We start from the raw sequence: 27,380 nt of genomic DNA, 5'->3' as shown, positions 1-27,380 counted from the left end.
ACAGTATCCAAAACTTAGTATTAGACATAAATCGCTGTACTGCAGACTCCAATAGTTTGTCAGTAGTTCATTGCTCCATGCAGCAGCAGAAGGAACGAGGCTTGACAGCAAGTATTTAACTAATTGAGTCTAAATTTCTGCATTTGGAAACCCCTTGGTGTTCCAAAACAACTGCTGGCAGCAGTGAAAAGTTCAGCTGCGGATACGCATGTGTTCATGTGAAGGTACAAAGAAACCAAGCACTGGTTTATTGACAGAAAGGAAGGCAGGGTCAGCCAGTTCTGCGTAACAGCACAAGCATCCAAACTACAGCTGACAGCCTTCAAAGGGCTTACGGAGCCTCACCCAGAACTGATGTCTCCTTTTTTCCCTTCTAAAAAATTTTGTGTGTTTTCTGCAAAATAAAGGATAACCTTTCCTCAGTATGTTTGTACTGCCTTCTTTATTTGAGGTGTCTTCCCCTTCTAATAATTTATAAGCGCATAATATTGCTGTTTCTTAACAAATAATTATCCTTTTAACACTACAAAATAATCCCACAGTATAGTTTATGGCTTGTGATCAAACTTTTCTAGCTGGCCAAGTGTTGCTGTGGTGCTGTCACTGCTCTGAATATCCCTGGCAAGCACAGCAGTCATTCCCTAGTGGTACAAACATTTCAGCCAGGTACTGGCATAGCTGTACGTGGCTGCCTTCCCAGAGGAAGGCATGTGGCATTAAAACAGTAACTGTGAAAAAACTGTGAAAAGTGTATGAAATTAGGATGCAAGCATTTATTTTCCCTCCACTGTATTTTCAACTTTTTGAAAGGATGGCTAAAGCACCTGACACCCTGCTTCTCTCACCTAAAAGATTTCAAATGGGGACAGAGACAAGCACAGGAGGAGGCTGAATCAGCCCCTTAGTCATCTGGAGAGTACAACCAGAGCTAACTTTTGGAAGGCTGAATTGGTAACACACACCTACCTTAACTTATATATCTACATTTCTCCCTCCAATTTAAGGAGAAAAAGAATTTAAGATACCTTTCCCAGTACACTGAGATACTGCGTTCATCTCAAATCTTTATATTTAGACTATGAGAGGTTTTGGAAAACATTTAAAAAGGTAAAAGAAGGAAAAAACATCCTCAAATATGATGGTTTTACAAAAGGGCAAGGAATCTCTCTGTCTCTTGCTACACGACCCTGTACTGGTTTTCTTTTGAGACTCTCATTTTTAACTGAAACTGAAAATTAAAGTTTTCAAGGTAGCTAGAATCAATTACAGTTTGCATGTGTAACAAGTTTGATTACAATAGGGGTGTTCACTGCTATGTTATCTGAGAAAATCAAAATGCAAAATATGCAGAGAAGCCGATTCAGCCTTTATCTTCTCCAGTATAAAGAAATATTAAAATTTAGAATTCTCAATATTTGTATTTAAATAAATCTTATTCTTACCACTGAGCAATAATGATGACCCATGACAAAAGTACATCTCAATCATTTTACTGTGTATACATTGTGATGATTTGACTCTTTCACAGATCAGAAACTGTTCTGCAGCTGAATATCACATACAGTTAGTATTGTATTTTGGGGGAAATGTTGGAATTTTCCATTATACAAATTTATTAATAACACTTTGAGGATTAACATAACATGGTCAAGAAATATAACTAATAGTAAGCAATCAGACACTATTTTCTACTTTGTTCAGCTCTAACTAGAAGAGTGCAGCAGCTGATTCAATTGAAAAAATATCTTAATTACAGACCATTTAGACTATTTAAATGCTATTTTTTAGGCAGAAAATAGTAGATATTCAGACTGTATCTGTGGTTTGCAACATGAAATCCTAACTTATATTCAGTCAATCAAGGTGCAGGAATTATTCTTCCTACTTTGACCTTCTCTCCAGAAAATCACTTTTGGCTACTTTGGAATCAGACATAAATTGACTGAATAAAGTCTAAAACCTGATGGCTGATAAGTATTTACATCACAGGTGGGGAAAAGATGCTGGTGTTAAGTGCACAAGAAGAAAAACTGAGATAAAAAAGGAAGCCCACCCACAAACACAATGTCCAAGGAAAAGAACGGATTTCAAAAAACATCTTCTTCTCTTAAGTAACAGATGTTGCTGAACTGATTAAAAAAACCCAAACATAGCTTTGTGGGTCATAGTGTGCAACCATAACTGAAAAAATATTTAGTGGCCTTTTAGTTAAAGAAGTGGAATCAACACTGTTACCAAAACACAAGACAATAAATTCTCTGAGCACACCAAAGAGACTAAGCCCAGTATTAATCAGTCATATATGCATGATTACCTGTTCCCTCAGTTACACTAATGATATTTTGGAGTCTGATTGTTAAAGTAATTGAAAGCTAATTTTTCAGGTGGAAGTGCTTCAAGTGAAGAGTAATGTTGATGGCAGCTGAGATGCCTGGAGATGCTCAGATACATATAAGTACAAAATTCAAATATGACATTAGAAGAGAACAGCCCCTTATTCTCGGCATAATTCCACATGCAAATTCATTAGTGAAATCTGTATGGTGCTCTTTCACAATGTGAAAAATATGATGACAGGAGGAAATGGAATTTGAAGAAACACACCAGTTCTCATATTTGCTAGAAATCTGGTCTTTTCTATTAAGCATGTAGATTTTAATAATCTGAGTCTTCCAGTTAAACAATTTTAACACTGTCTGAAGTAAGCGTATCTACAGTACTTCATATTTTCACTCTAATTTTACACTAACTCACTACATTTTTGTTGTTGTTGCTGAAAGCTGATCAATGTAGCAAGGTGAATTGGACTGCGATTTTTTAAGAAGAGAGGACAAAAAGGAAATAACCTAACGGATGTCTTGGACTAAGCCTAAGCCTAAGCATGTCAGTCTATTCAGTGTGTCATTACTGCTAAATCCAGGGCAGTCAGAAGCATTAAGAAAAACTTCACTACTCTCATAAAACAAAAAGTGATAAAATTCTTCAGCAGCTTCTTCCAGGTTCTGTAAGGGTATGCATTATTCTCCAAAACAGAAGAAATTTACTCTGAGGGAAAGCTTTTCAACAGAACTCTTTTAAAATACAAGTTAAAGGAGTAGAAAAGAGCTCTAGCAATCACCGTAATTCTTTGATCTTTTTCATTCCCTTAACATCATGGATTTTATCCAAATAACAATAGATTATCAGCTACAGAATAAATACATATGGTATGTTTAGATTACCAGGTAAATACATATTTTCGAAAAGCTTTTATGGGATGTGCAAAATACACTGAAGCGGGAAAACAAACAACTGTGCAATGTAACAAGAATTCTTCATGTTCCTTTATTAGTTTATATGAATCTGCAGCTAGTAACAATCTGCCTCTCAGTTCAGAGCAAAGCTACTGATACACAGCTACTTACTTTGCATTGGTTTCCCTGGGGAAGTTTTTGAGAACACTTATATTCAATACAGAATTAAACTTTTCTCAGTTAATACAGTATGTAAATTCACAAACTTCTTCAAACACAATCTATAAATGAAGGAATTTAGGGTCTACAGCGCTCATGCATTAACTGGTTTTCTGTGTTGTCCTATACATTTTTTCTTTTTTTTCTATACAAGTCTTCTTCAGCATTGTCAGATATGTGTTCTCAAAGACTACGGAAGGTTACAAAAAGTCTCAGCTTAGACATTCTAAAAAATCAAATCATAACTGAATAATTGTCTGACTGGCATTAAACTTCTGTGGTAAATGAGGTTTAGTTAAGTAAATGAGGTTTAGTTAAGAATATAAGCTCAGAAGAGCACTCTTAATTTTCATACTTGTTTGTGTCCTAGAGAAGAAAGGGATACCATGCAGAAACTCAAACCTGCCTGGCATTGGTTTGCCTTGATTAAATTTCAGCACATTAAACAGGTCAGATCTATAGCTACATGACATACCAGAACCACAGTATCTTCCAGTTTTGGGTCAACGGGGCCTTGCAAAGGTTCATTTTGACCTGTACTCTAATTCAGCACATTCTGAGAGCTAAAACTTTGTTTGGAAGAGTGGGTAATGAACTGCAACACAACAGAGAACTTCAGCTGAAACTTTTGAATTGTGGAGTTAAATCAAAATAATGCTTGCCATTTGGTAGCATCATATCTGACCAAGACTAAAGGGATGATGGAGTCAATAAAATCTTGTAAAATAATCTTCATTCACAGAATGGCACTTTTGAACAATCTTACAAAATACAGTGCAGTAGATGAATTGCAATAGGTGGAAGGAGGGACTGAGCAAAGAAAAGATGCGTTCACAATGAGACCTGAGGCAGACAAGTTATTAGTCAAAAGGCATCTTAGGTGGTAATTTTAATACTTAATAAAGGTAGTAACTGTAAAAGTCCTATGCTTCACATTTTAGATAAGAGCTCTCACTTGTGTAAATATTCATCAGCATCTCTAGAGTAAACCCCTTCTTATACTGAGTTAAAAGACATACGAGTCAGTTGAATTGCTCTTCAGGGAGATGCTTGAGGGAGTGTAGTCAAAGTTCTGCTTCACAGAAATATTCAGGTGTGGATGTTACTGCTTCAGACTCTGTATTTTGTTTTGCCATGATCATTGATAACGCATATGTGCTGAAAAAAACAGAACAGATTGCAAAAGCATGGTTGAGTACATTATTAATTATTAATGAATTGTTTAAAAATTCTTAGGCTTGGCCTACCTAGTGATCTTATGATTACTCTTTCCTTTCCAGACATCTGGAAGTGAATTCTGATTTCATTTTCTAGCTACAGCAAGTTTTCCCACTTCGAATTCCCAGCTTTGAGGTGCACCTCTGGGAGTACCACAAGAAGCAAAGGCAAGGTTTGCATCTTTTATCCATCCTCACCTCTCTGAGAAAAGGGACAGGCAACATAGCATTCAGACAACCTGTCTGACCTATGGCTGTGTGTCACTTTTGCTGCTGTCTCTGCACATACTGGCAGTGGTGGACCTGAGAAGCCCTAGGCTCACAGAAGATGGAAATTTAGGGAACTCTTAGGGGGAGGGAACTGTTCACAGTGCTGAGCAAGGACTCCTTTGGATTATTTGAGGTCTTGCAGGGAGTTCTGTACTCACTGAAAGGATCCCAAATCCCAACCACATCAAAGACATACCTCCACAGAGCCCCAAGGAGACAAATTATGGGATATTTATGGGAATAAATAAGGGAAAAGTAGATCAGTGACTTTTTAAACTATTTTTTTATAAGAAACTTACGTTTAGATCTCTGAAGTGCTCATTGTAGTCTAAGGCATAACCTACCACAAATAAATCTGGAATTTCAAATCCGTAATCTGTATTGAGACAAATAACAAACACCATCAATACAAGATCAATGGCAGTTATAAGCCCTTAAATTCATGTGTGGTTCTCAACAAGCAAACTCTGCATATATGTAGTCAGTTGGGGCTGTGTTACTTTTGAATCTGAGACATCATGGTCAGCAATAGCTCCCAGTCACAGAGTACTTGTGACAGGGATGTGAATAGTGAGAGGAGAGGAGAGGAGAGTTGTATAAAATTATCACTGGCACATTGTGGAAGGAAGCCAAAATCAGAGCTGGAAAATTCTGCTTGCATTTGGAAGCTCCACTGGTATATATGTGTGATGACTACTGTCCTGTATCACAGTAATGACAGAAAAATGTAAAATGTTAAATCAGAAGTAGCTTCCAGAGATCTATATATTTTCTGCTAAGAATAGCAAAATCTATCTTTTATTTTATGCTACCAAAACATGTCAAATGCTTCTTAAATTAAAACCCCAAGCTTATGAAGATGCAAGCACATGCTTAACAAAGTAAATGCATGCAGTGCACCTCAATTATACAACTCACACACATGAAGCTAAGCACAGATGTGCATCTTTTTGAGTGTGAAGGTCTGTGCAATATCAGCACTATATAAAACAAGTTGGACTTTTTCCAAATTGTTCTTTAAATAACTAGAGGAAAACCCAATCTTACAGACACAAAAATAGCTCCACATAAAAAATTCTACAGGTATTCAGGTAAGGAATTCATTCAGTTGTTTTAGATTGGGGGTAATAGGCACTTTGGAATTGTAAATTTAGGTAAGTGAGGAAATGATACAGCACTGTCAGTGATTTACAAAAGAGATCTCTGATGTTTTATAAAATTCAATGCACTATGAATAAAAGAGGATAAAATCTGTTTCATTTAAAAGGTAATACATAAAAATATAAACCTACCCTTCATGAAGTAATTTTATTGCCTCTTTTATATATTTAACATTAGTGAATCCATTCAAATATATGTCTTAATTTACTGGATTAAATTCTAAATGTTAAAAATACCACTCCCCTGTATAAAAAGTTGTACAACAAAATGTTTGGATCATAGTTCAGATTACAGGGCTAAAACCTCAGGGCCATGACCAACATTTAAGTAACTTTGGCTTCATAAATTTTCCCTCTCTCCCACATCTCAAATCAAGACCCTTCATGCTGCCTCCTGGTACTCACCTTCTACCCTCCTCCCCAGCTCAGCTGACCAGAGTCTTTTTCAGTAGCAAATACTGGTCGATCTCTTCTAGGTGGATCTATTCTTTTCGAATTTAGCCACATACCTGTTATTACATCATTTATTCTAAATAAGTCTAAAATGACAATTGCTTGGTATAGCTCCATTTATAGCTTCATCATAATACAGTATAAGGACCAATAATTTAGAGAGAAATTGTGCTGATGTGGTGCAAACTGAGCAGCAGGAAGAAGTTTAAAAAGCCTGTCCTGGGTTGCAGTGTATTCCATTACCATCCTCAGGAGCTGTTGAAATCAGGTGGGGCAGTGTTTCCTTGCCTCCTCCCCCCAGACTATCTTTCTGTTAATGGCCCATCATTGTCCTGCCGCCTGACTCAGAGATAACTCCCTCCGGACTATCTTCTGTTAATGAGCCTAATCAACACTTGGCCTCATGACTCATTACCCCATTGTGAGATGCTCCACCCAGAGGGAGGAACCAGGCATCCCATCGTGGATATAATCTGAGATTCTGAACACCAGAGATAACCTTTCTACTGGATTTCCAGAGGACAGGAGCTACACAGCCACCACTGGACCTTCTGAGGAAGAGCAGACCCTTTTTTCTACAGGATCACCACTTTTGGAGGACTGCAGCCACCATTCTATCAGACTGCTACCACCACCCTGACTAACAGGGTGTCAGGTTGTATCTCGACTCTGTCAATTTGAACCAGTGTTTTCTTTTAGTTTTTCCTTTTCTTTAATTTCCCCATTAAATTGTTATTCTGACTTGGTGCCTCCCACTGGTTTGTTTTCAAACTAGTACAAAGCCCAATTTATCTTCTGTTTTTTAGGGAGTGGGATTTAATTATAATATCAGAGTTTTCCCTTTGAACAATAATACTTAAAAATAATTAGAAGTGCTTTTGAACAAAAAAATATAAAACTTGTTAATACTTAGTCACAATAAAACACCTTTTGTGCTCAGATGGAATCCTGTGGCTCCTCTAAAGAGATGCAATGAGGAAGGAAAAAGAAAAAATGGACATTCTCTTCAACATTTTTTGTCAGAGACAGAAGATAAAACACTCACCTTTCACTGATAAAATTAAACCCTTTTGAAATTTCCCAGTAAAGTTAGTATTCTGCAGAAAACCTAAGTAGGGTAGGCTTTCCAAATGACAATTATACGAATCCTTCCATTGCATCCCATAGACCCATTGACAACTGGGTCATTGACAACTTAGTATTTTACCAAGTTATTACAGTCCACAGAATGTTATGAAAGGCAAGTGACAAAGTAGTAGTAATTTCTTCTACTGTCAAGTAGAGATTTTTCAGAACACTTACAATCTGGTCTGTACCCATCAGGCCGAGATGTTCTTTTCACCAACAAACTATAATTAAAAATAAAATAAACCCCATTTAAATCTGCATATGTAACTGAATAACACACACAAATACTATTCCCTTTATCAAAAAATCTTCTGAGCCATGTGAATCCCTGTTCTTGTTCTGCTTCTCTTCCTGATTGCAGGGAAGAGGAGGATGTATTCCCCTCCCAAGTCCATCAGTGCCAGTCTTGAAATGGCTGGAGGGTCATCACCAAGGGAGAACAATACAAAAGCATTTCCCCTCCTTTCCTTCACCCTCCCCTTAATGATTCAGGCAGTTCCTCTGCACAGCTCTCCTTGATACTGCAGCATCAAATTAAAGCAGGATCTCTGAATGGGAACCTACACTGAAAAATATGCTGGACCAGACTAATTAATTACAAAATTTTGTGATTGTTTTACTCACCTTGCTACTTTAATCATTTTGGGCTTGTATTTTTCTATATTGTTAAGCAGAACCTTCATGGTCCTGCCAGTTCCAACAATATCCTTATAAAACAAGAAAAATAAAGTAAGTAAAGCATAAAGGAAAGCTGAAAGGAGGAAATCTGGACAATGACTGAGCAGTTCCACATTCTTATTTTGTAGAGATGATTTATTTTTCCAGTGCATTGTAAACCACATCCAAAAAAGGTTTTAACTGAGCTTACACTCTTTGAAGCAAGCACTTTCTATTAATAAAATTATCAGTTTAAGGACTGTCCACTTCCTCTTGAAAATAGCTATGTTGCAAGTACTTGGGATGTAACACGGGACTGGAAATGACTCTACTGGGCACTGCAAGGATGCAGGGATTAGACTTTTCATATTACGCTCAAGATCACAGTATATCAACATGTCTCCATGTCAGGACTAAATCTGCCCTTTTTGTTGTTTTATTAGCACAGTACAAATGTGATTTCTCCACAGCTGCCATACCCAATATCATCTCAGTGAGCTCAGTAGGTACCTAGCTATAAAACTGACCATGGAGAGCAGCTGTTGATCCTGAACTCTGGGGGTGGATTAGCAACATCTTGTCTCTTTTTAATACCATTAACAAAATTTGCTGTGGACATTTTTAATTTCTGTTAAAGCAGTTAGAATGAGTAAATATGGAGCTCTTAGCAGCTATTCAGGTAACCAGTCATCTCTGTGGCCGATGGCTTTTTTTCCATCCTTTGCTAAGAAAAGAAATTCCAACATTATACAGTTCATTACACTGTCCAGCTTACTTCCCACACAAGTAGACTGGGTCTGAAATGCCAGGCAGATCCTAATGTGCTCTCTAGCTGTCCCAGTTGCTTACCCAACATTTTCAAAGAGAATTACCTATATTAATCATATGAGAATTTGGAGCACCAGTGAGGTGACACATTCTTTCCCTCTATAACTGGACACTGTTGACTTACATCAGCCCCAGCTCTGTGATGGGCTGTTGCTCAGGGACACTGCTGGGTGGAGAGTTGGATGCAGGAGCCAGGGGGACTTGAGGGAATGACTGACACGCCCAGCCAGACTGTGAACAACCCGGGGGCTGTAAAGCATATGCAGGGCCACTATTTCAAAGTCATGCACCTGAGAAACGCAGGGCATCACTGCAGTTGATTCATTGTCCTCTGAGGAACAGAACAACTTGCAGAACAGGGGTTGATGAAACCATAGAAAGAAAAAATCAAATTATGCAGAAACAAAGACTCCTGTGTATCACAAGGCAGAGCACCACTTAGAGTGACAGCAATGTAGTTTGATCTGTCATGCAGTTGCAAAAAGACTGAGAGGCCATTAAGCAAATCAACCCCTCTCCTTCTTTACCACCTCCCAGCAAAAAAGTGTAAACATAGACAGTATTTAGAAACTGAACAGCCAATCATAATTTGACTGTGTGACTTTATCTAAGTACAATATGACATAAGCATCCAGCTTACCTCCACAATTAGAACATTCTGGAAGAAACAAACAAAAATGAATACAATTACACAATATTCACATAGTAAAAGAAACAAATGTTTAAAAAATGGAAATTAAGAGATAGGTCCATGTGCATATGTACAACACAGTAGGACACAAGGAGTTTCCTGTTTCATTTTTGTGCCCTGAAAAAGAGCCAGCCATAAGAGCAAGCCCTGCAATCAGGGACCACAACTTAACTCAGCTCTGTCTAGATTATCCTCTTTGTCCAAGAACAGATGTAGCTTTGGAAAATAAAATAAGATGGAAGAAGTCCAAATAGGATGAGCTTCACTTCATTCCAGTGTCTCTAGCTGTGTACTACAGTGTACTCTATAGTTCACTAAATACTATTTCCAATGTTAATATGACCATACAGCAATAATATTCTTTCTCTGAAATAAATGGTCTTCCTCCCTCCACCCACACCCCAGCAACCTCATAGTAAAGGATTACAGGCCAAGTTGTAACACCCACTCTCAAACTGTGAAGCACCCTCTTTCTCTTCAGATACTGCTGCTGAAATAAGTATTATTTGAAGGGAAGGGGAGTGGGCCAGCCAAGAGCAGTGATGTCAAGCTTTATGACAGTATCATCACACAGGCTGAATCTATTTGCTGAAATGGTTCATCACAGTTCCAGGAATTACAATGTCTAAGGAGACTTCTGCTCTTCTACTAAAAGCAATAATAAGATGTAATGTCGTTATTAGAAGAAATAAAAACCTGTTTATTAGTAGGCGTGATGATACGCATGGTCAAAAGGATGGACTCTTACAATCTTGCATTAAGATCTACTTTCTGAAGTGAAACCTGCAGTAGCAAGAGGAAAGTTATTTCACAAATACCTTTATCTATCTATCAATGTATACATCTTAGATGCATGTGCACACTGTGTGTCCTGCAAAACCTTGAGACCACATAGTTCCGTATCCATGCAGTATCCACCAGCCTAGTTTACATTCCACTTCCTTTCTATCAGGCTTGTTGGCTTTGCTACGTACATAACATGGAGACTGTCTAACTTCCTGTTCCATAACAGAAACCCAAGTTGAGAGTTGTAAGAGACACTCAAACACACAGAATGAGTGTGAAGGGAGCATGCTCACAACCAGCACACCTTTAACAGCTTCATTAACTGATATGCAAATAAATTTTAATCTTCAAACCAGAAATTATTAATATAGATTACCCATATATATATTCATACTGCAGCTCTTCCTAACACTCACAGTGCTTGGTAGGGAGATATGCCATACTTCATGCATCAAGCACTGAAGAAACATGTTACCACACACTGTATTATACCTGGATGCTTCTGAAATGGCAAAACACTTGGTAAAGGTGTGGAGGAAACTCCCGGTAGCAGTTGAGCAAATGTCAGCAATGGAGATACCACTCAAGAAAGCCACTAATTTAGACTGAGCTCTGGTGGAATGTATATTAATCTTGGAGGGAGGCTCCTTTTTGGTGTTTTCATAACAGGTTTCACTGGTGGTTATCCTGCTTGGCACTCCTGACTTTCAACCTCTCAGCTGCTGACACAAACAACTTTGGATCTCAAACACCTAGTCCTGCGAAGGCAAAAAGTTAAAAGCCTCTTAACAACAAAAGTCTGAAGACACCTTGCCTCTAGAAACTTCTCCCTTCAAGAAAGAATGGATGTCAGTTGTCTAGATAAGATGAAGAGACCAAAACCATCTTCAGGAGAAGCTTATGACAAGTGTGTAGGAACACATTTTTTTGAAGGAAGCCATTTGGATCCAAAATCAATTTGGTTCTCATCTGGCTTCCTGTGTGAAGTCCTAAGTCGGAAAAACACTTCTGAAGACTAACTCAGGACACCTGGATCTGAGGCATAAGGAAATCACTTGATTCAGTCAGTGGACACCTGAAGATAATGTGCAGCAGTAATGGCTTAAACACCCCCAAAGAACTTGTGCAGCTAGTGATACACATAAATATTGATCTGTTTGCACACAGACACACGCACGTGCGCACACACCCCCATGTACATACATACATACATACATACATACATACACACATATAGATACATCATATAGGGAGATAGCAGAAGAGTTGACAAGGAAAGAACTTCACCAGAACTAAAGATGGAAATGAACTCTTTTAGTACCAAGCCCAGTGATCACACATAGCCCATGGATCTCCAGGCAGATCCATAGCGATGAGACAGGTTCAACAAAGTTAGTCGATGTGTCAGGGTCTGAGTCAGTGTTTTCAGTAAGGTACAGGTTTGGCTGTAGCTGAGCTGAAGGTCACTACCCACACAGCACAGATCAGGCATGGATTAAGAGCCCAGGGCTGAGCTGGTGTTCCTGTGCCCACAGGTGTGAGTAGAGGCCCCAAGAGACACAGGTCATGGCCATTGGCATCTATTAGTGCACCTGTTAGTACACTGTGACAGATGGAGAAAAAGCAAAGTCCTGGGACATTTCATTGACAGACAAATAGGTTTCTTTGCTACCACAGTTGCTTCAGCTATTCTGTCAAGATCGGCAGTAGGGATTCTTTTGCTTGCTCACATGTGGAAATCACAAAATTGAACAGAATGAGGGGAGCGGCCTCCCTGACCATGGAAGTTGGGTTAACCAATAGGGAGCAGTAGACCTTACTATTTAACTTGTGAGAAAAAAATCATAGACATTAATAGAAAATGGGTCTGAAGAGATGTCCTGGGTTGCAGTGTATTCCATTACCATCCTCAGGAGCTGTTGAAATCAGGTGGGGCAGTGTTTCCTTGCCTCCTCCCCCCAGACTATCTTTCTGTTAATGGCCCATCATTGTCCTGCCACATGACTCATAGATAACTCCCTCCAGACTATCTTCTGTTAATGAGCCTAATAAACACTTGGCCTCATGACTCATTACCCCATTGTGAGATGCTCCACCCAGAGGGAGGAACCAAGCATCCCATCGTGGATATAATCTGAGATTCTGAACACCAGAGAAAACCTTTCTACTGGATTTCCAGAGGACAGGAGCTACACAGCCACCACTGGACCTTCTGAGGAAGAGCAGACCCTTTTTCTACAGGATCACCACTTTTGAAGGACTGCAGCCACCATTCTATCAGACTGCTACCACCACCCTGCCTAACAGGGACTCAGGTTGTACCTTGTCTCTGTCAGTTTGAACCATTGTTTTCTTTTAGTTTTTTTCTTTTCTTTTTTTTAACTTCCCCATTAAATTGTTATTCTGACTTGGTGCCTCCCACTGGTTTGTTTTCAAACTAGTACAAGAGACCATGAAAGATCATCTTCTGTTGGCCTACAGAAGAAATTTTAAACTATCCCTCACAGATATCTGATTAATCTCTTATAGACCACAATGAGTACTTCAGAACCTCCCCAGGGAATGTCTCAATACCTCACTATCTAAGAGCAAAAATACAATTAGAAAACTTCTGTTGATATTTGGCCTGAAATTGTTTTGAAGAGAACACGGAAAAAGCTTTGTTTTCTTCTCTTTTTTCTTCTATATTTGAAAGATATTTCCTCAGTTTCCTCTTCTTCAGATTAAACAACCTGTTTTATTCAACATTTTCTCACAAGTTATATTTCCTAGCTTTCTGATCACTCTTTTGTTCTCCTCTGGAATTTGTCCAGTTGGTCAGAATCCTTCCCCAGTTGTGGTGTTCCAAACCAGAAAGAAGTCTTTTCCAGTGTCGAGAGGAATAAAAGAACCACTTTGTATGCTTCATAAATAATCCTCCTTTCTATATATCCTAGTACAATAGTTACATCCTTTATAAAAATCTACTGGTGTCTCATGTGCAACTTGTGATTCACCTATTGTCTCCAGGACTGTTGCTGAGTCAGTCCTCCCTCACTTGCATTTATGCAAAAGATTACTTCTGTATAAACACAGAAGTTGGTATATGTCTTTATTGTCATTACATGTCATTCTTTGAAACAAATTCTTAAAATAATTTCTTAAGATCATAATATCTTGTATTTTTCCAGGTAGTATGAGTACTATTAAATGCTAATTCCATCTTTTCAATCATGAATTAAATATTGTATAGTCCCTGGAGAGGGTGCTTTAATGCATCTTGTCTGACAGGGAAGTATAATTAACTGTTTCTTGAGAACAGCTTTCCAACCTGTTACACATCTGTCTAATAGAAATTTAATCTTGTCTGTGTTTCAGTATCACAAATGACTCATATGAAGGAAAGAGGATTAATGTGGATCCAGACATGCCTGAAAGGTTTGTCTGGCTACAGGAGTAACAGTCATCTGCACATGACTTCATCTGAAGTGTAAGATCTCATATTTATTGACTAACTTGAGAAGGAAGGATTTTGGTGGACTCTGTCTCTCATCCATAGAGTCAAGGAGTCCAACTGTTGCGAATCATACACATTGGGAAATTTGGTCCTTTGAAGTTCCTGTAAGTTGTCTAGGCCAGAAAACACAGATGCTGTTTTGTATTATGCACATTCTCATTATTTCCAAAACACTGATGAGGATTTTCTGTACTATGGAGAAATCCTGTATGTAAGGACTTTGTAGTTGAAAAGCCACTATAAAATATTTAGATATGAAAACATTTTGTAACTATAAGTAAGCAGGCATCCTAACTGTTCAGAGTGATACTTTAATCTCTGTTTTCATTATTCAGGGTTACTGTGTCTAAAGTCACCATACTTTTCAGTCATTAACTGCTGCTTAAGACCGAAGACATTCAGTGGTTTCCAATCCTCTGGTACCACAAACCCTCTCCTACAAAATAATGTGATGTGCTGGGAAACTGACTGTCTTGCTGCCTATCCCCTGCCTTTCTACTGTTGAAGCAGTCTACAGATAGATTTCAGAAAAGGGATGGTATAGCAGAGTAGTAGAGGAACAAACTACAAACTGCCAAGAAACGTTTTGATATACAGTGTCCAAGACTAGATAGTGGTGACGTCTAACTAAAACTGGTTGAAATAGATTAGCTTATCCTTGATCAGGTGGATAGCAGAGGATGGCAGAAGAATGCAATGGATACAACAAATTAGTACATTATTAGTAATGTCAGCATCATCCTAAAAGCACAGCTGGCTGCATCCAGCATCTCTTTTGAAAGGTCAGTTATGTGGAAGACCTTATTCAGCTTTTCTGTGAAAACCACCCGTGAGGTGGTGCACAGGAGACTAGTAAAACTCATGAGTTTGTGGTGCTGCAGCAGTAACTGATGGCTGGATAAAGAAGAAGCTAAAGGACACTAAAGAAAATAACTTTTCACAAGTATGTGTGTTTGGAGCTCGTGTACCACACAGATCAAGACTGTTTTGTCCTTTCAGATATATTTGAGGAAATTACAAAGAAGGCAACCACATGAAAAGAAAACTAATCCAGCCTTCTGGATTCTATCTACTTTTGAAACCCAGAGAACAGGAAATAGGGATGTTTACTGACATGTCGACTAGACTGAAGATGGTTTAATTTCTGAGTAGAGCCATCTTCACCAATACAATCTCTGAAGTACATCCAGAAATCTAATAATGGCATTAATATATCTTACAGTGAGACAGAGTACAGTCAGTTTTTAAAAATATGTCCTGGAAAGATTTCATACATAGTCCAAATAAAAAAGGATGCTGGCTCTCAGAGAATGAAACACCTTCCTATTGAGTCACTGCAAAAGAACCAACATTGCAAAAGAATCAGCTTCCATTGCTGGTGGATCAGAGGGATGGATGGGAGCTGATAGATCTGGATGACTGTGATCCATTCTTTGTTTACACCTTTTTTTACCAGGTAGCTGCCAGAAGGTAGGCTGGTGCAATATAGAGTCATAGAATATCTCAAGCTGGAAGGGAACTCATAAGGACCATCAAGTCCAACTCCTTGCTCTTTGCAGGATTACCTAAAACTAAACCATATGAATAAGAACATTGACCAGGTGCTTCTTGGTACTCTGACACACTTCAGACCCTGACCACTTCCCTGGGGAGCCCTGGACTAGCCTTTTGGTGATGAACATTTTCCTAATGTCCAGTCTGAACTTCCCCTGATGTGGCTTCATTACATTTCCTCATGTCCTGTTGCTGGTCACTAGAGAGCCCTGTGCTCTGCTCCCCTTGAGGAAGTTTTAGGCTGTGATGAGGGCACCCCTCAGTCTTCACTTCCCTGGGCTAGACAACCCAAGTGACCTCAGCCACTCCTCAGAAGTCTTGCCCTTGAGCCCTTGCACCAACTGGGCTGTCCTCTTCTGGACACACTCTGATAGTCAGAAGTCCTCTTTGCATTGTGGCACCCAGAATTGCCCCCAGCACTCGAGGTGAGGCCACCCCAGTGCAGAGCAGAGTGGGACAATCCCTCCCTTGCCCGGCTGGCGATGCTGTGCCTGATGCCCCCCAGGACACGCTTGGCCCTCCTGGCTGCCAGGGCACTGCTGGCTCATGTTCAACCTGCCATGGACCAGGACCCCCAGGTCCCTTTACATGGTGTTGCTCTCCAGCCTCTCACCCCCAATCTGTATGTCTTAACAGGGATTACCCTGTCCCAGGTGGAGAATCTTGTTAAATTCCATACGATTGGGGATTGCCCAGTTCTCCAGCCCATGCTGATTTCTCTATAAGGCCCCTTTACCTTGGAGAGAGTCCACAGCCTCTCCTGTTTTAGTATCGTTGGCAAACTTTCTTAATGTACGTTCGATTTCTGACTCCAGATCATTTATAAAAACATTAAAGAGCAGTGGCCCTAAAATTGTCCTCTGTGGTTTTGAATGCAAAGGGGTGCTGTGAAGTTTAAAATTCTCCAGTTTTGAGTGATCAGGGCACACACAGCTTGGAACTCTGCACGTGATCATTTGAACTGAGCAGAAATAATATTTGTGGTGTGAGCTGGATCTGCACAAAAATAAAACTTGCACTTCCATATTCTTTTCTAGACAGTAGTGAAAATGGCCCATAGCGACATGTCTTGGGTCATCTGAAAAAAGAAGTTTTTTGACAATACTAGTACTATATTAAAAAAGAAGAAATAATTTTTAATCCTTGTAGAGCATGTGAATTTATCGCTCATGCTAAAGAGAATTCTCTGTGAATTTTGATTTTTTTTAATAATGAACAGAAAACATACAAAAATTGAAAATCTGTCATTTACTGCTTTTTAAAGCCACACAAGTTTATACACTGCAAAAAAGTAGGTTGTTTTTACAGTACATGTAAAAAAAATCCTCACTTAAAATAAGATGGATACTCCAGCACTGAGTCAATACATTTCTATTGTTTGCCTTCCCACAGGTCAGTAATAAATGGAACAATGTCAGCTAACAAGACCAAGCAGAGTAATGAGAGCATGTATGCCTCCTGCCTGACAGTAGTAAGTGCTATGGAAGTTATTTTTCATCTTCCTGGAAAAGAATAACAGGTTTTTTTCTAGACTTGGATTTTATGTTCCGTTCAGAAGACTGTTTTCAAAGGAAAATTGCTATGAAATAATAATACTTTGAAGTTAGCACTGAATAAGACTTTGAGGAAAACAGTGTCTTTGAATTAATATAAAATGTGAAATTTGAACAAGGTAAAAATTCTAAGTTGCACATTTAGAAAGGGGGAGTATTTCCTTGAAAGCTGAAACCATACTTAAGTAATCAAATAAACAACTGTATTTAATGCAATACTACAGCTAAGAAGACAAACTCAGCCCTCACTTGTATAGCAAGAAAATCAGGTAGGTACATAAAGAGGATATTTTCTCCTTAAATGTTTCAGCATAAAATCAGCGGAATAGCATGCACACACTTTTTTTTCTTTAATAGAAAGAAAAGAACAGAAAGAACTTAAAACTGAGAAAAGAAAAATAATTTGAGAGCTGAAAAAACCACCTTAGAGTGAAGTAAGGTTTGTAGCAGGAAGTAATAGCTTTTATTTAATTAACAGTCCATTTCCCAGTGGGGGAACATTTTTCACAAAAGAACTTTGACCTTTCAGCCCACAGCCTCAGAGAGAACACAAAATACCTTCAACAGCTGAGCCTGGGAACAAAAATTCAGAACTGCTGTATGCACTCAAAATCATGGACTGAATAAAATACTGGCTTTACAGCACATTATAATCCTCCACTGCAGCTGCCCTTCAACTCATTTATCAGTGTTCCACAGCTGATAATTTCCTCTCTTATTTTAGCTCAGAGGAATTCTTAACATTTTAGCTGCCCCTCTGGCCACAGGGCAGGTGATTATGTAGGGCAATTGCTTTTCTTATCCCAAATTGTCTGATTACCACATTAGGTTAAAATAAAGAGTTTCTCCCAGCCTGTACTTAGCTTTAAGTTTGCTGATTCTATTCAGACCAACAGAAGGACCTACATGCTTGAAATTTCATTTCTTCCAACTATATCAGTTGCCTACTATTAATTTCCTGTTGTTAATTCCACCTTCAAACCTTGTCTCATTTACATTCTACAGTATGCCAGTACTGTACAGCAGGCTCCCCAATGGATTAGTTTATCTAAAAGAAGCTTAAGTAATGACTGTGTGATAGGCAAATATGCAACCATATGGCAATATAAATTTGATAATGGCAAACTGCTCAATCCAGTAGGCAAAGGTATTAAAAGAGGTAATAGCAAAACACAAAAAACTGTTCACATTCAGAAGAGAAAATTAGGTTCACCATCTTAGCAGTGATGACAGTTAACTATTGGTATAACATGCCTGATATATGGTAGCTTCTCCATCAAGTCTCTAAATCAAAATTGTTGGTAGTTCAAAAGATACACTGTGGATACAGTGAAGCAATTATCATTCTATTCATTCTAATCACCCAGAAGTTCAGACAAGATGAATTTGGGCCTTAAGATAAAGGAATCTCTAAACAAAGCTCTGCTTGTGATCAGGCCAATTAACTGTCCTGGGAAGGAAAAAAAGAAAGGGAAAAAAATGAACCTTAATGTGGCAAGATTGGCAGAATATGGATGGATGGAAATACTTTTATCTTCAAGTCCCCATTGATATCCTGAGTTCCTTCCTGTCTCTTTCTAGGATAGAACTATTCTTAAACCATTTGGGAGTACTTGTAACATATTGTTAGTTACAACAGCTTGCAAAGCACACATGAATACACAGTTGCAGGAAAAGGTGAGTTCTTTTATTTGTCCAGTTCTATGAGTGAAAGCATATTTGTAAAAATACCCCAAAACTCCCAGCACCTTCCCCCCACAAAATCTCTTTTTTATCAATCTCTATTTCCTTTTTTGTTTTGTTCTATGGTGGTGAGGGGATAAAAAACAATAATATAGTGTATTTTCATCCCCTTTAGTTAAATTTCCATTCACTAGTCTGCATTTTCAGTTAGATTCTTTCTGAAGACACCTTTTCATGTGTACTCCGTATCATTAGAAATATATAAATTAATAATGTGATTCTTCAAACTGAATTTTTAATGGTTTATCAGTTTACTCATCACACATGCAGTACTTGCTTTCTTAGCATTGTATTTGGGGAACCTCAGGTACTACTGGTTAAACAAGACATTTTATGATAGTGCCATAGAGCTGAAGAATCACCATTAAATAACAATTAAAGAAAAATGCATCAAATTTCAGTGAAGAGGTTCAAAAGAAGCTACAAGGACTCCTGTGAGAAGTGAAATAATTTCATGTTATGCACACAGGAATGAAATCCACAGATATTAACACTTCATCACAGTGTCAGAAAATAATATTAAAGACTTTTGTAAAATGAGACATCTAATTAGGAATTTTTAATGGGGTTCTAGAAAAGGTCACATATGTCTGATTTTCATCTTTTCTGCTGAGCTCATCCACATCTTATAGCATACTTGGAAGGACAAATATATTTCAAAAATGGGTTTTTTTCAGACACTTTGTTTGGTCAGTAGCAGCTGCTGATGGGAGCAAATGAGTTAATGTGTTAAGAGTCCATGTATACAAACTCCAGCTATTTAAACTGTGTAAAACAAGTTCAGAATCTCCAAGAGTTAACAGAGGGGGAGGGGACATAATGGAGGACCTGATGCTTTGTTCTTAGAGAGCATTGTGTCAACTGCTGTGCACACTCATGTTCCACTTGCAGCCATCTTCACATCATCCTTCTGTTGCACATAAAAAGTAGAACAAACTACCATAATTAATCTAAAGGTAATGCAGGAATGCCTCATGTCCCCATTTTCTCACTTGTATGAAAAGGTACAGTCTTCTGGTCATCTGGAATTGGATGAGGACTTTCTGGACATAGGTGGAATAGGATTATGAACAGGTATGATGTAGAAGCAGGCAGACAGTGGCTGAGAAGAGCCCATGTGAAAAATGGGATAGGAAGGCTGTAAAGGTTATTTTATAATTTCCTTCCTCCAGAACAACAGCAACAACAAAATAAAATAATGATGAACAGCAGAACAGATTGCCTAAGAAACAAGTGCAAAGAAAGGTGATTGACTTTGGAGAAGGAAAAATAGTGTATTTTGCTTTGGAAAAACAGTTAAGGATGGCAACTGTCAGAAGAATAGACAGTATCAAATCTAATTAAGAAAAAATACAGAACAACAGAAGTGACTAAAGATGGAAGTTAAGCAGAGGTACTGAAGATGTGCAATGCTTCAAGACACATGAAATCAACCTTTGAAAAGATGAGAAAGGCAAGGTTGCATGTCTGATAGGAATAAAGTAAGATGTTGAGGTCAGTGGGGGACATGACTATTTCCAAAGTGTATAGTGAATCTTGTACACCTTTATTGTTATATAAACTGTCTCTCGTGTACATAATGTTCTAAAGAGAATGGCATTATTGTTTCTGCAAATTTATGGGTGTTACTCTGGAAAGGAATGCATATAGGGGAAGAAATCACAACATTAGCCAAGGCAGTGAATACTGATGGAGAGAATATAAGAAGTACAGACTGAATAGAATTCTGAGAAACAAACTTGAAATGGTGAGGATAATATGTATATTATTCTAGAAAATAAAACATTGTGTTAGACAGGTGCCACATGTATGGTTTATTAAATAGTGAAGTGCTAACATATTTAGGAGAATGATAGAGAAACAGCTCTCAGAACTGTTTCTGGAGCACACAACATGCATAGAAAATGGTTCAGTAAAATAGGAATGAAATGAGAGGCATAAGAAAAGAAAGTAAGAATGCTTTATGTTCCTGAAACATCCTCCTAAATGACAAGCTGGGCAAGAAAATGGTAGACAGTGGATAAATTGATTTAGGCAAGACATACAAAGGAATTTTGGAGATTTTATAGCACAAATCCTGCCAGAAGGAAGTGAGGAATGCTACATGGAGGATATATTCTTCTGAGTGAAACTTCTTTTTCGTATGAGCTGATCAGTCATTTTAGGAGACCATGAGAGTGATGATGGAGTGCTCAAACTAACACAATGAAGTGCAGAGAAAACACAAATACTCACTTTCTTTTTTCTTGATGACTATTTATTACCTTCTACACTTCTCTGAAAATGACAAACACTGGCTGTCAACAAGATGTACTTAATATGAACAAGGGAAATTCATACAGAACATAAGCATTGACAGAATTTCAGAAATTCACTGGCTCCATAATTGTATTGTACTAACTGTAAAACTACTCTGTTTTAATTTGAAGTTCTTATTAACTTAATGATGATTATTTTTGTTCACATTCTATGCTATACAGAAATGGGGCAACGACAGTAATATATGGATCTGATTTTGACATCAAATATATTATACAACTGTAATTAGTATTTAACTGCAAAATGATATAAACTTCGAATTTAAGATTTTATCTAACTTGTCTCATTTGCAAGGAGACAAGTCAAAGTGGTATAGGAGCTTTTTGAAAGGTTACAGGACATATTTTACATACGGAGTGATATACAGAATGATTCCTGTCAATGGAGACTTTGGACTACAAAACCAGCCCCAAAGCTCTTCAGACAAAACATACATACATACAAATATAAGAGCTAAATGGCAGTGGTACTCATGACTCTGGTACAGCTGAACCTACTGAAGTTTCTAGATGCTTTAAAATTTACTTTGTTCAAATGTCACAAACACTTGAAAATATGTTAGGAATTTTTACAGTATTATACAGTATGGTTACAGTATTGATATGAAGCAGGGTTATATTGTTTGTTCTTTCACGTCATCTTCATACATTTTCATTATCATCTTGCTGTGAAACAGATTTCTGAACAGTAATTAATTATCTCACCTTTTCAAAACGTTTTCCTCTTTACAAACATTAATGATAAATTTACCCAAGTGAGCATTTCAGCTTTCAAGTAATTGAAAACTAAGTAACTACTTAACTATGAAATCAGATACTGAGAAACTTTATGTTCACTACTTACATGATTAAAAGAGAGATTTTTAAATTATATTTTTCTGGATAGAAATGGTTACAAAGCATTAGAGTGTTAAGCTATATCAGGATTCATTCTGATAATTAATCAATGATTCGTGCCACGGAAAACTTCATTCTTGCCTCAGTGACCTTCTTCACAGAAGAATAATTTCAGATGGGGGATGATTTTCTTCAGATAACAATTTGGGCAGTTTGGGTCTGTATGCTAACTCTCATAATATTTCTCTTTTTCATTGTTTGGGTCATCATACATTTTTGCTAGGCTTATAATATTTTTATAAACAAAAGCATATAGTAGAGAAGTACAGAGGAGATATTATTCTGAAGACCTATTATCCTTAACAGCCTCTTTTTAATTAGCTTTTAAAATTTTTTGCTTTGTTTAAGCTTTCTCAGCAAAAAAAAAAGAAGTTATATATCAGTATGTTCAGTCAGTAATCTGTTTTTCCGATAACCAGCAAAGCACAAACATGCCTTAGTTCTTCACTCAGATTATAGGCTAGCTGAGGTTCCAGGTATTATCACTTAATGAAAGGCAGTCCAACATTAAAATCTCAGAATCTTTTGTCTGTAAGTTTCAAAACTGTTTACATTTATTGATGCTTTTCAACTTTACAGAAACTTAATGGAACTTATATTCCAAACCCACACTGGTGCTTTTGAAAACACCTTCCATGATCAGTAAATTAATGGGATTTCACATGGTATATTAAATTCTCAATGTAATTACAATCTTTTCTTATTAAGTACTCCAAGCAGGCAGAGGAAGAACAGAGCTTGCTCGATAGCAGGGAAGTTGAATTCTATGAGTAAGTCTTCAACTAATTCACTCAGTGACATTGGATGGTTAGTGAACCAGCAGTTTTAAAAGCCAGCAGCTAAAGAGAGGTACTAAAAAACGCTTCAAGGAAAGATGAAGGATGTAGGAGGCTCTGAATCAGCCCACAAATGGCTGATTAGTAAAATGTGCTGAATACTTGCACTAACTGCTGAAGTCAGCAACAGATGGAGGAGTTGGCATCTGTGGACGTAAGGCCACTCCTTCACATATCCAACTTTAGATACGTAAGCATGAGCATTTGAGCCTAAGCTTTGCATTCCAGCTTTTCAAACAGTAAAATAAGTCTTAAGGGAACCCTGTTCTCACATGTTATAGTGAAAATGCTATTTCATTATTCATACATCAGCTGTGTCCCAGACAGCCCCACACACAAACAAATGCCAAATAGGCCTTTGAGCGTCTGCTCCCCCGGCAGTCCCAGCTCTCCCCTCAGGCCCTGCTCCAGCCTCCACACCCAGCTTCCAGCACCGGGCTCCCTTCCTGAGCAGCAACCGCCTTTATTCCCAAGCCAGCCACTTCCCACCTACCCAAGAGCCCAGCCTCCCTCCCCAGCAATCTAACTATGCTGCTTCTCAGTCTTCTCCCTGAGTATCTCCTAGCCTCCCAACAGCCAAATCTTGTGTCCCATTCCATACCCAGGAACCGGAGAGCCATGCCACTGAGAAAAAGATTACCAGGATTTTCATCGTACGAAAACAATTTACTTAATTTTTGGTAAGAGCAGGACTAAATAGGGTGAAATCTTCCTTCTCTCTCATACACGTGTGGACTCAGATAAATACACAAAAGTCATGCAAAAAAATAATGTTTTGCCCAGTGAATTCAAATGATATTGAAAATATTATGTCTGGAAATAATATTAATATCTGCAACCATTAATCAAGGACATTTGGGATTGGAAGATGGGGAAGGAGAGCTGGGTCTGGAAGTTTAGAAAGTGTTTGGACTTTGGGAAAGATAAATGTTAAGTAAGATGAATAGGTGCACTGCCAGTTCTGCCTCTGAGGTAGATAAACATATGCAAAATCATCATAGAAAAACAGGTAACTCCAGTGTTTGAATATTAGAAAGTAGCAAATTAATTAATATTTCCCCAGAATATGATTAACGCTTTAGTGGTAATTTGGAAACAACATCCAGCAGGAGTATTTAGAAGTGTAAATTGAGTACATATATATCACTAAAATATTCTGAGTATAACAGCATTTTTTAAATTTCAGTTCTAGTTGCATCAAAAGCTATTTAATATAAATGAAATATTTAAAGTTAAGCTTTTCTCTTCTTTTTCTTGTGTGCTATAGTACAACAAAACAAATGAGTTTGCCAATGCTCCATTTGAGTGCTTTGAAGAAACTGGTATTATCTAGAACCACCTAATAAAACAGTGACTGCACCTACAGTACAAATAACAAGATAAGTATTATGTTGTCTTAATGCATAAGTAAAGAATCCATTTTCTGACCATTTGCCACACAGACCATTTGCCTAATGAAATCAGCCTTCCTTCCTCTTCAAAGTACTGCTTTGTATTACCATGGTTGGATGAAAATAGCCTTTTCACTGCCTCAAAACACTCTTTCTCCTTACCACAATGCTCAAGCATAGTGCAGATTCAGCCATACAGCCAGCCTAATGCTGAAATAAAAAATCCCATCTGCTTCTCTGAGTGAAAGGTTCCACAACTTAATTCTGTGCAGTAGGCAAAATGGTATTAAACTCATATGCTGAATTCAACAGGGATACACACTATGCAGTTTGCTTGTATGTACCCATTGAAGGCAGAAAAAACAAGGCTCCATGACATAAACAAGCTCAGGGGAAACATTTTGCCCACAATCTCGCTGGTAGTACATATATAACTACTGGGAAATCCCTACACAAGGATGGAGAGGCTACATTCTGACCTTTTTGGGCATCTGCAATCTGAAAGCAATGGCATCACAGCAATTTAATACAGAAGAATAAATATCTTTGATTCCAGTATTAGTATCTGACAAAAATTACATAGCTTTTCTCAAGTATTTTTAGTGAATTTATTTTCTTTCTTAAATTTAAAATTAACAAACCTTGCCAGCCAGCTTTGAAAGATCATCTCCTCCCATTATCTGCATATCTTGCATAGACTGATCATTCTGAAAGAAGAAAGATAGAACTTTGAAATTGGTTATAACTGCATAAAATAAAAATATAAATGTTACCTTTTTTTTGAATCTTGATTACTAGTCTTGGTTATGATTATTTTCTAATGCTTGTTAGTATTGGTGTACAAAAAACCCGCACTCTCATTTCTTCCTGTGGCTTCCTGCATCTCCAGGTTGCTTTTAAGCTAACATCAAACTCTAGGCTTTACAGGACTAGAAAAGGGTGCATCTTCCTTTTTAAAATAGTGTTCCCTTGCTTGCTATTTCTTAATATGACAAGTGTTGAGTAACGTATTTATCCCTTTCAAAATGGGAGTACAGGAGCATCTCAACACTTGACTGAACACCTGTAAGCACATTCTTGGTTTGGAGCAGTTTTTGGAAACACAGGCTAAATGTGCTCACATCTAATCTCTTTTTGGAGGAACTCACTCCATCTTTTTCAGGGGAAAAAAGTTTTGCAAAATTTATCACTTACTATCAAAAATATTTTCAGTGTGTCATACAGTTTCCAGAGCTTTGCATGTTCTTTTTCAACTGACTCAAAGATTAAATCCTTGAGGTCAATTACTGAAATATAGCAAATGAGGTTGAAGTAAATGCAACAGATTAATATGCTTTGATTTTCCTATTAAAAAAGGTATTTCTTTGAAAAAATTAGATTTTTTTTTCTGGATTTGTTTTATAGACATTTCTAGTTGAAATTTTTCTGATGGAAAATTCTCAACCAGCTCTAGCTCCAATTCATTATCAGTGGAACACAGAGTTAAGATCACATAAGGGGGACTCGTGGATGCCCTACTTTTAAGGCAAGACAAAAGAGGCCTTAAAGAAGGTAGCAAATTCAAAAACACATGGTCATGGACAGGCTATATGAACTTTTCAGAAAAAGCAAGAGCAGAAATAAGTATAGTTCATGTGGGTTTTTTGCCAAATTGATGCATATGCTAATCTAATCTTCCTACCCATAGGAAGATAGCATTAGTCCAATTTTAATAGTAGCTGCAGTACCACAATGTGACACTGTGGTTTACTGGTAACCCCAGGAAGCTTCACCATTACAGACAACTGACAAAAACACAATACTTGAATACTCTGCTTTTATTCCATAAATCCAGTGCTTTGAAGTGAAATGTTTTTCCACAGGTAAATAGTGGACCTCAGGACTTACAAGGTAGGTAAAGATCTACTGGACTAAGGGGTTTATAGCTCTTCTTCTTCCCCTCCCAAAGCAGGACAAGCAGAGGCAGCACTTGGAGGGTCAGAGCTGCCCCCTGTACAGATGGAACCGCACCTGCCCACGCTCACAGCCCAGGGGCAGAAGTTCAGGGACTTCCAAGCACCTTTGCAGACGCTTGATCACAAGCAATTCTGGCAGCCCCAGGAACTACTCGTGGTCCTCATGGGAATGGATTGCCTATGTTAATATAGCCTTCCTGAGTAACTGTAAGTAAAGGTTGTAGAATTGCCCAGATGAGAATTTCTCCAAGTTTGCATTCTGCAGACCCACCAAAAGGCTCCCTGGCTTTTGCTCAGACTCCACTCTCCACAAAACCCTCACACCACAGCTTTGTAAGAGGTCCTTAGCAGTCATAGCTTTAAAAGACAGTTTCTAGACCTGCCTTCACTTTTTCTGCACTGGATCTGGGAGCTTTAGATAAATCTCATGCTGCTCTGATCCGTTTCCTGGGAAACAGGGCTAGAGCAGCAATGAAGGTTACATCCCATACATCTTCTAATATAAGTTTCAATATATCTTTTACTTTTGTAAAGAAAAACAGAAAAAAAGCCCAAGCAACAGCAAAGCAAGCAACTGCTTTCCTCATAAGATTATTTTAAAACTAAATAAAAAGTGGAGATTGAGAAGATTTTAAGTTCAGGTTTAAAAGCGTAAGTCTTTTGTTGTAAAGCAAGACAGGTCACTCTTCAAAAGTCAGGGATGTATTCAAGTCAAGACTATTATAAGACTATAAAAAGCAGATTGTTTCTAATATCTACCACAGCATGTGTAACCAAGGCACTGACAAAATATTTTTTCATTTCCAAATGAGAAAGTGTAGAATTTCATTAGCAACCAGCACACAAGAATTACTGAAGAGGCAGTTTGCCCTTAGCTGCTGGCTGAAAAAGAGAACGAGAAAAAAGATAACAGTGAGGTGCAATGATTAATGAATTTATTTATTTTCACTAAAAAAACCCCTCTCTTTCAACAGTATTCACAGCAGCACTGTTTC

General features: G+C 37.9%; 1 protein-coding gene across 2 annotated transcripts in view; it reads right to left on the bottom strand.

The window, feature by feature from the left end:
- Nucleotides 1-1,474: 1,474 nt before the first annotated feature.
- PRTFDC1 (phosphoribosyl transferase domain containing 1) overlaps nucleotides 1,475-27,380 on the bottom strand; it is a 46,132-nt gene continuing 20,226 nt past the window's right edge. The window contains exons 4-9 of one of the 2 annotated variants that reach the window (XM_039548506.1): nucleotides 25,072-25,137; nucleotides 9,806-9,823; nucleotides 8,305-8,387; nucleotides 7,855-7,901; nucleotides 5,239-5,315; nucleotides 1,475-4,610 (exon numbers count right to left, since the gene is read on the bottom strand). In XM_039548506.1, coding sequence (XP_039404440.1) covers nucleotides 4,563-4,610; nucleotides 5,239-5,315; nucleotides 7,855-7,901; nucleotides 8,305-8,387; nucleotides 9,806-9,823; nucleotides 25,072-25,137 — 339 coding nt within the window. In that variant the 3' untranslated portion in view covers nucleotides 1,475-4,562. Of the gene's footprint in view, nucleotides 4,611-5,238; nucleotides 5,316-6,504; nucleotides 6,609-7,854; nucleotides 7,902-8,304; nucleotides 8,388-9,805; nucleotides 9,824-25,071; nucleotides 25,138-27,380 lie in introns of those variants that run through there. The other variant, XM_039548507.1, reaches the window with a different exon arrangement.

This window comes from Corvus cornix, chromosome 2, assembly GCF_000738735.6.
Source record: "Corvus cornix cornix isolate S_Up_H32 chromosome 2, ASM73873v5, whole genome shotgun sequence".
NCBI lineage: Eukaryota > Metazoa > Chordata > Aves > Passeriformes > Corvidae > Corvus > Corvus cornix.
Note: the sequence above shows the minus strand (reverse complement) of the source record. Positions and strands in the feature narration are given on the sequence as shown.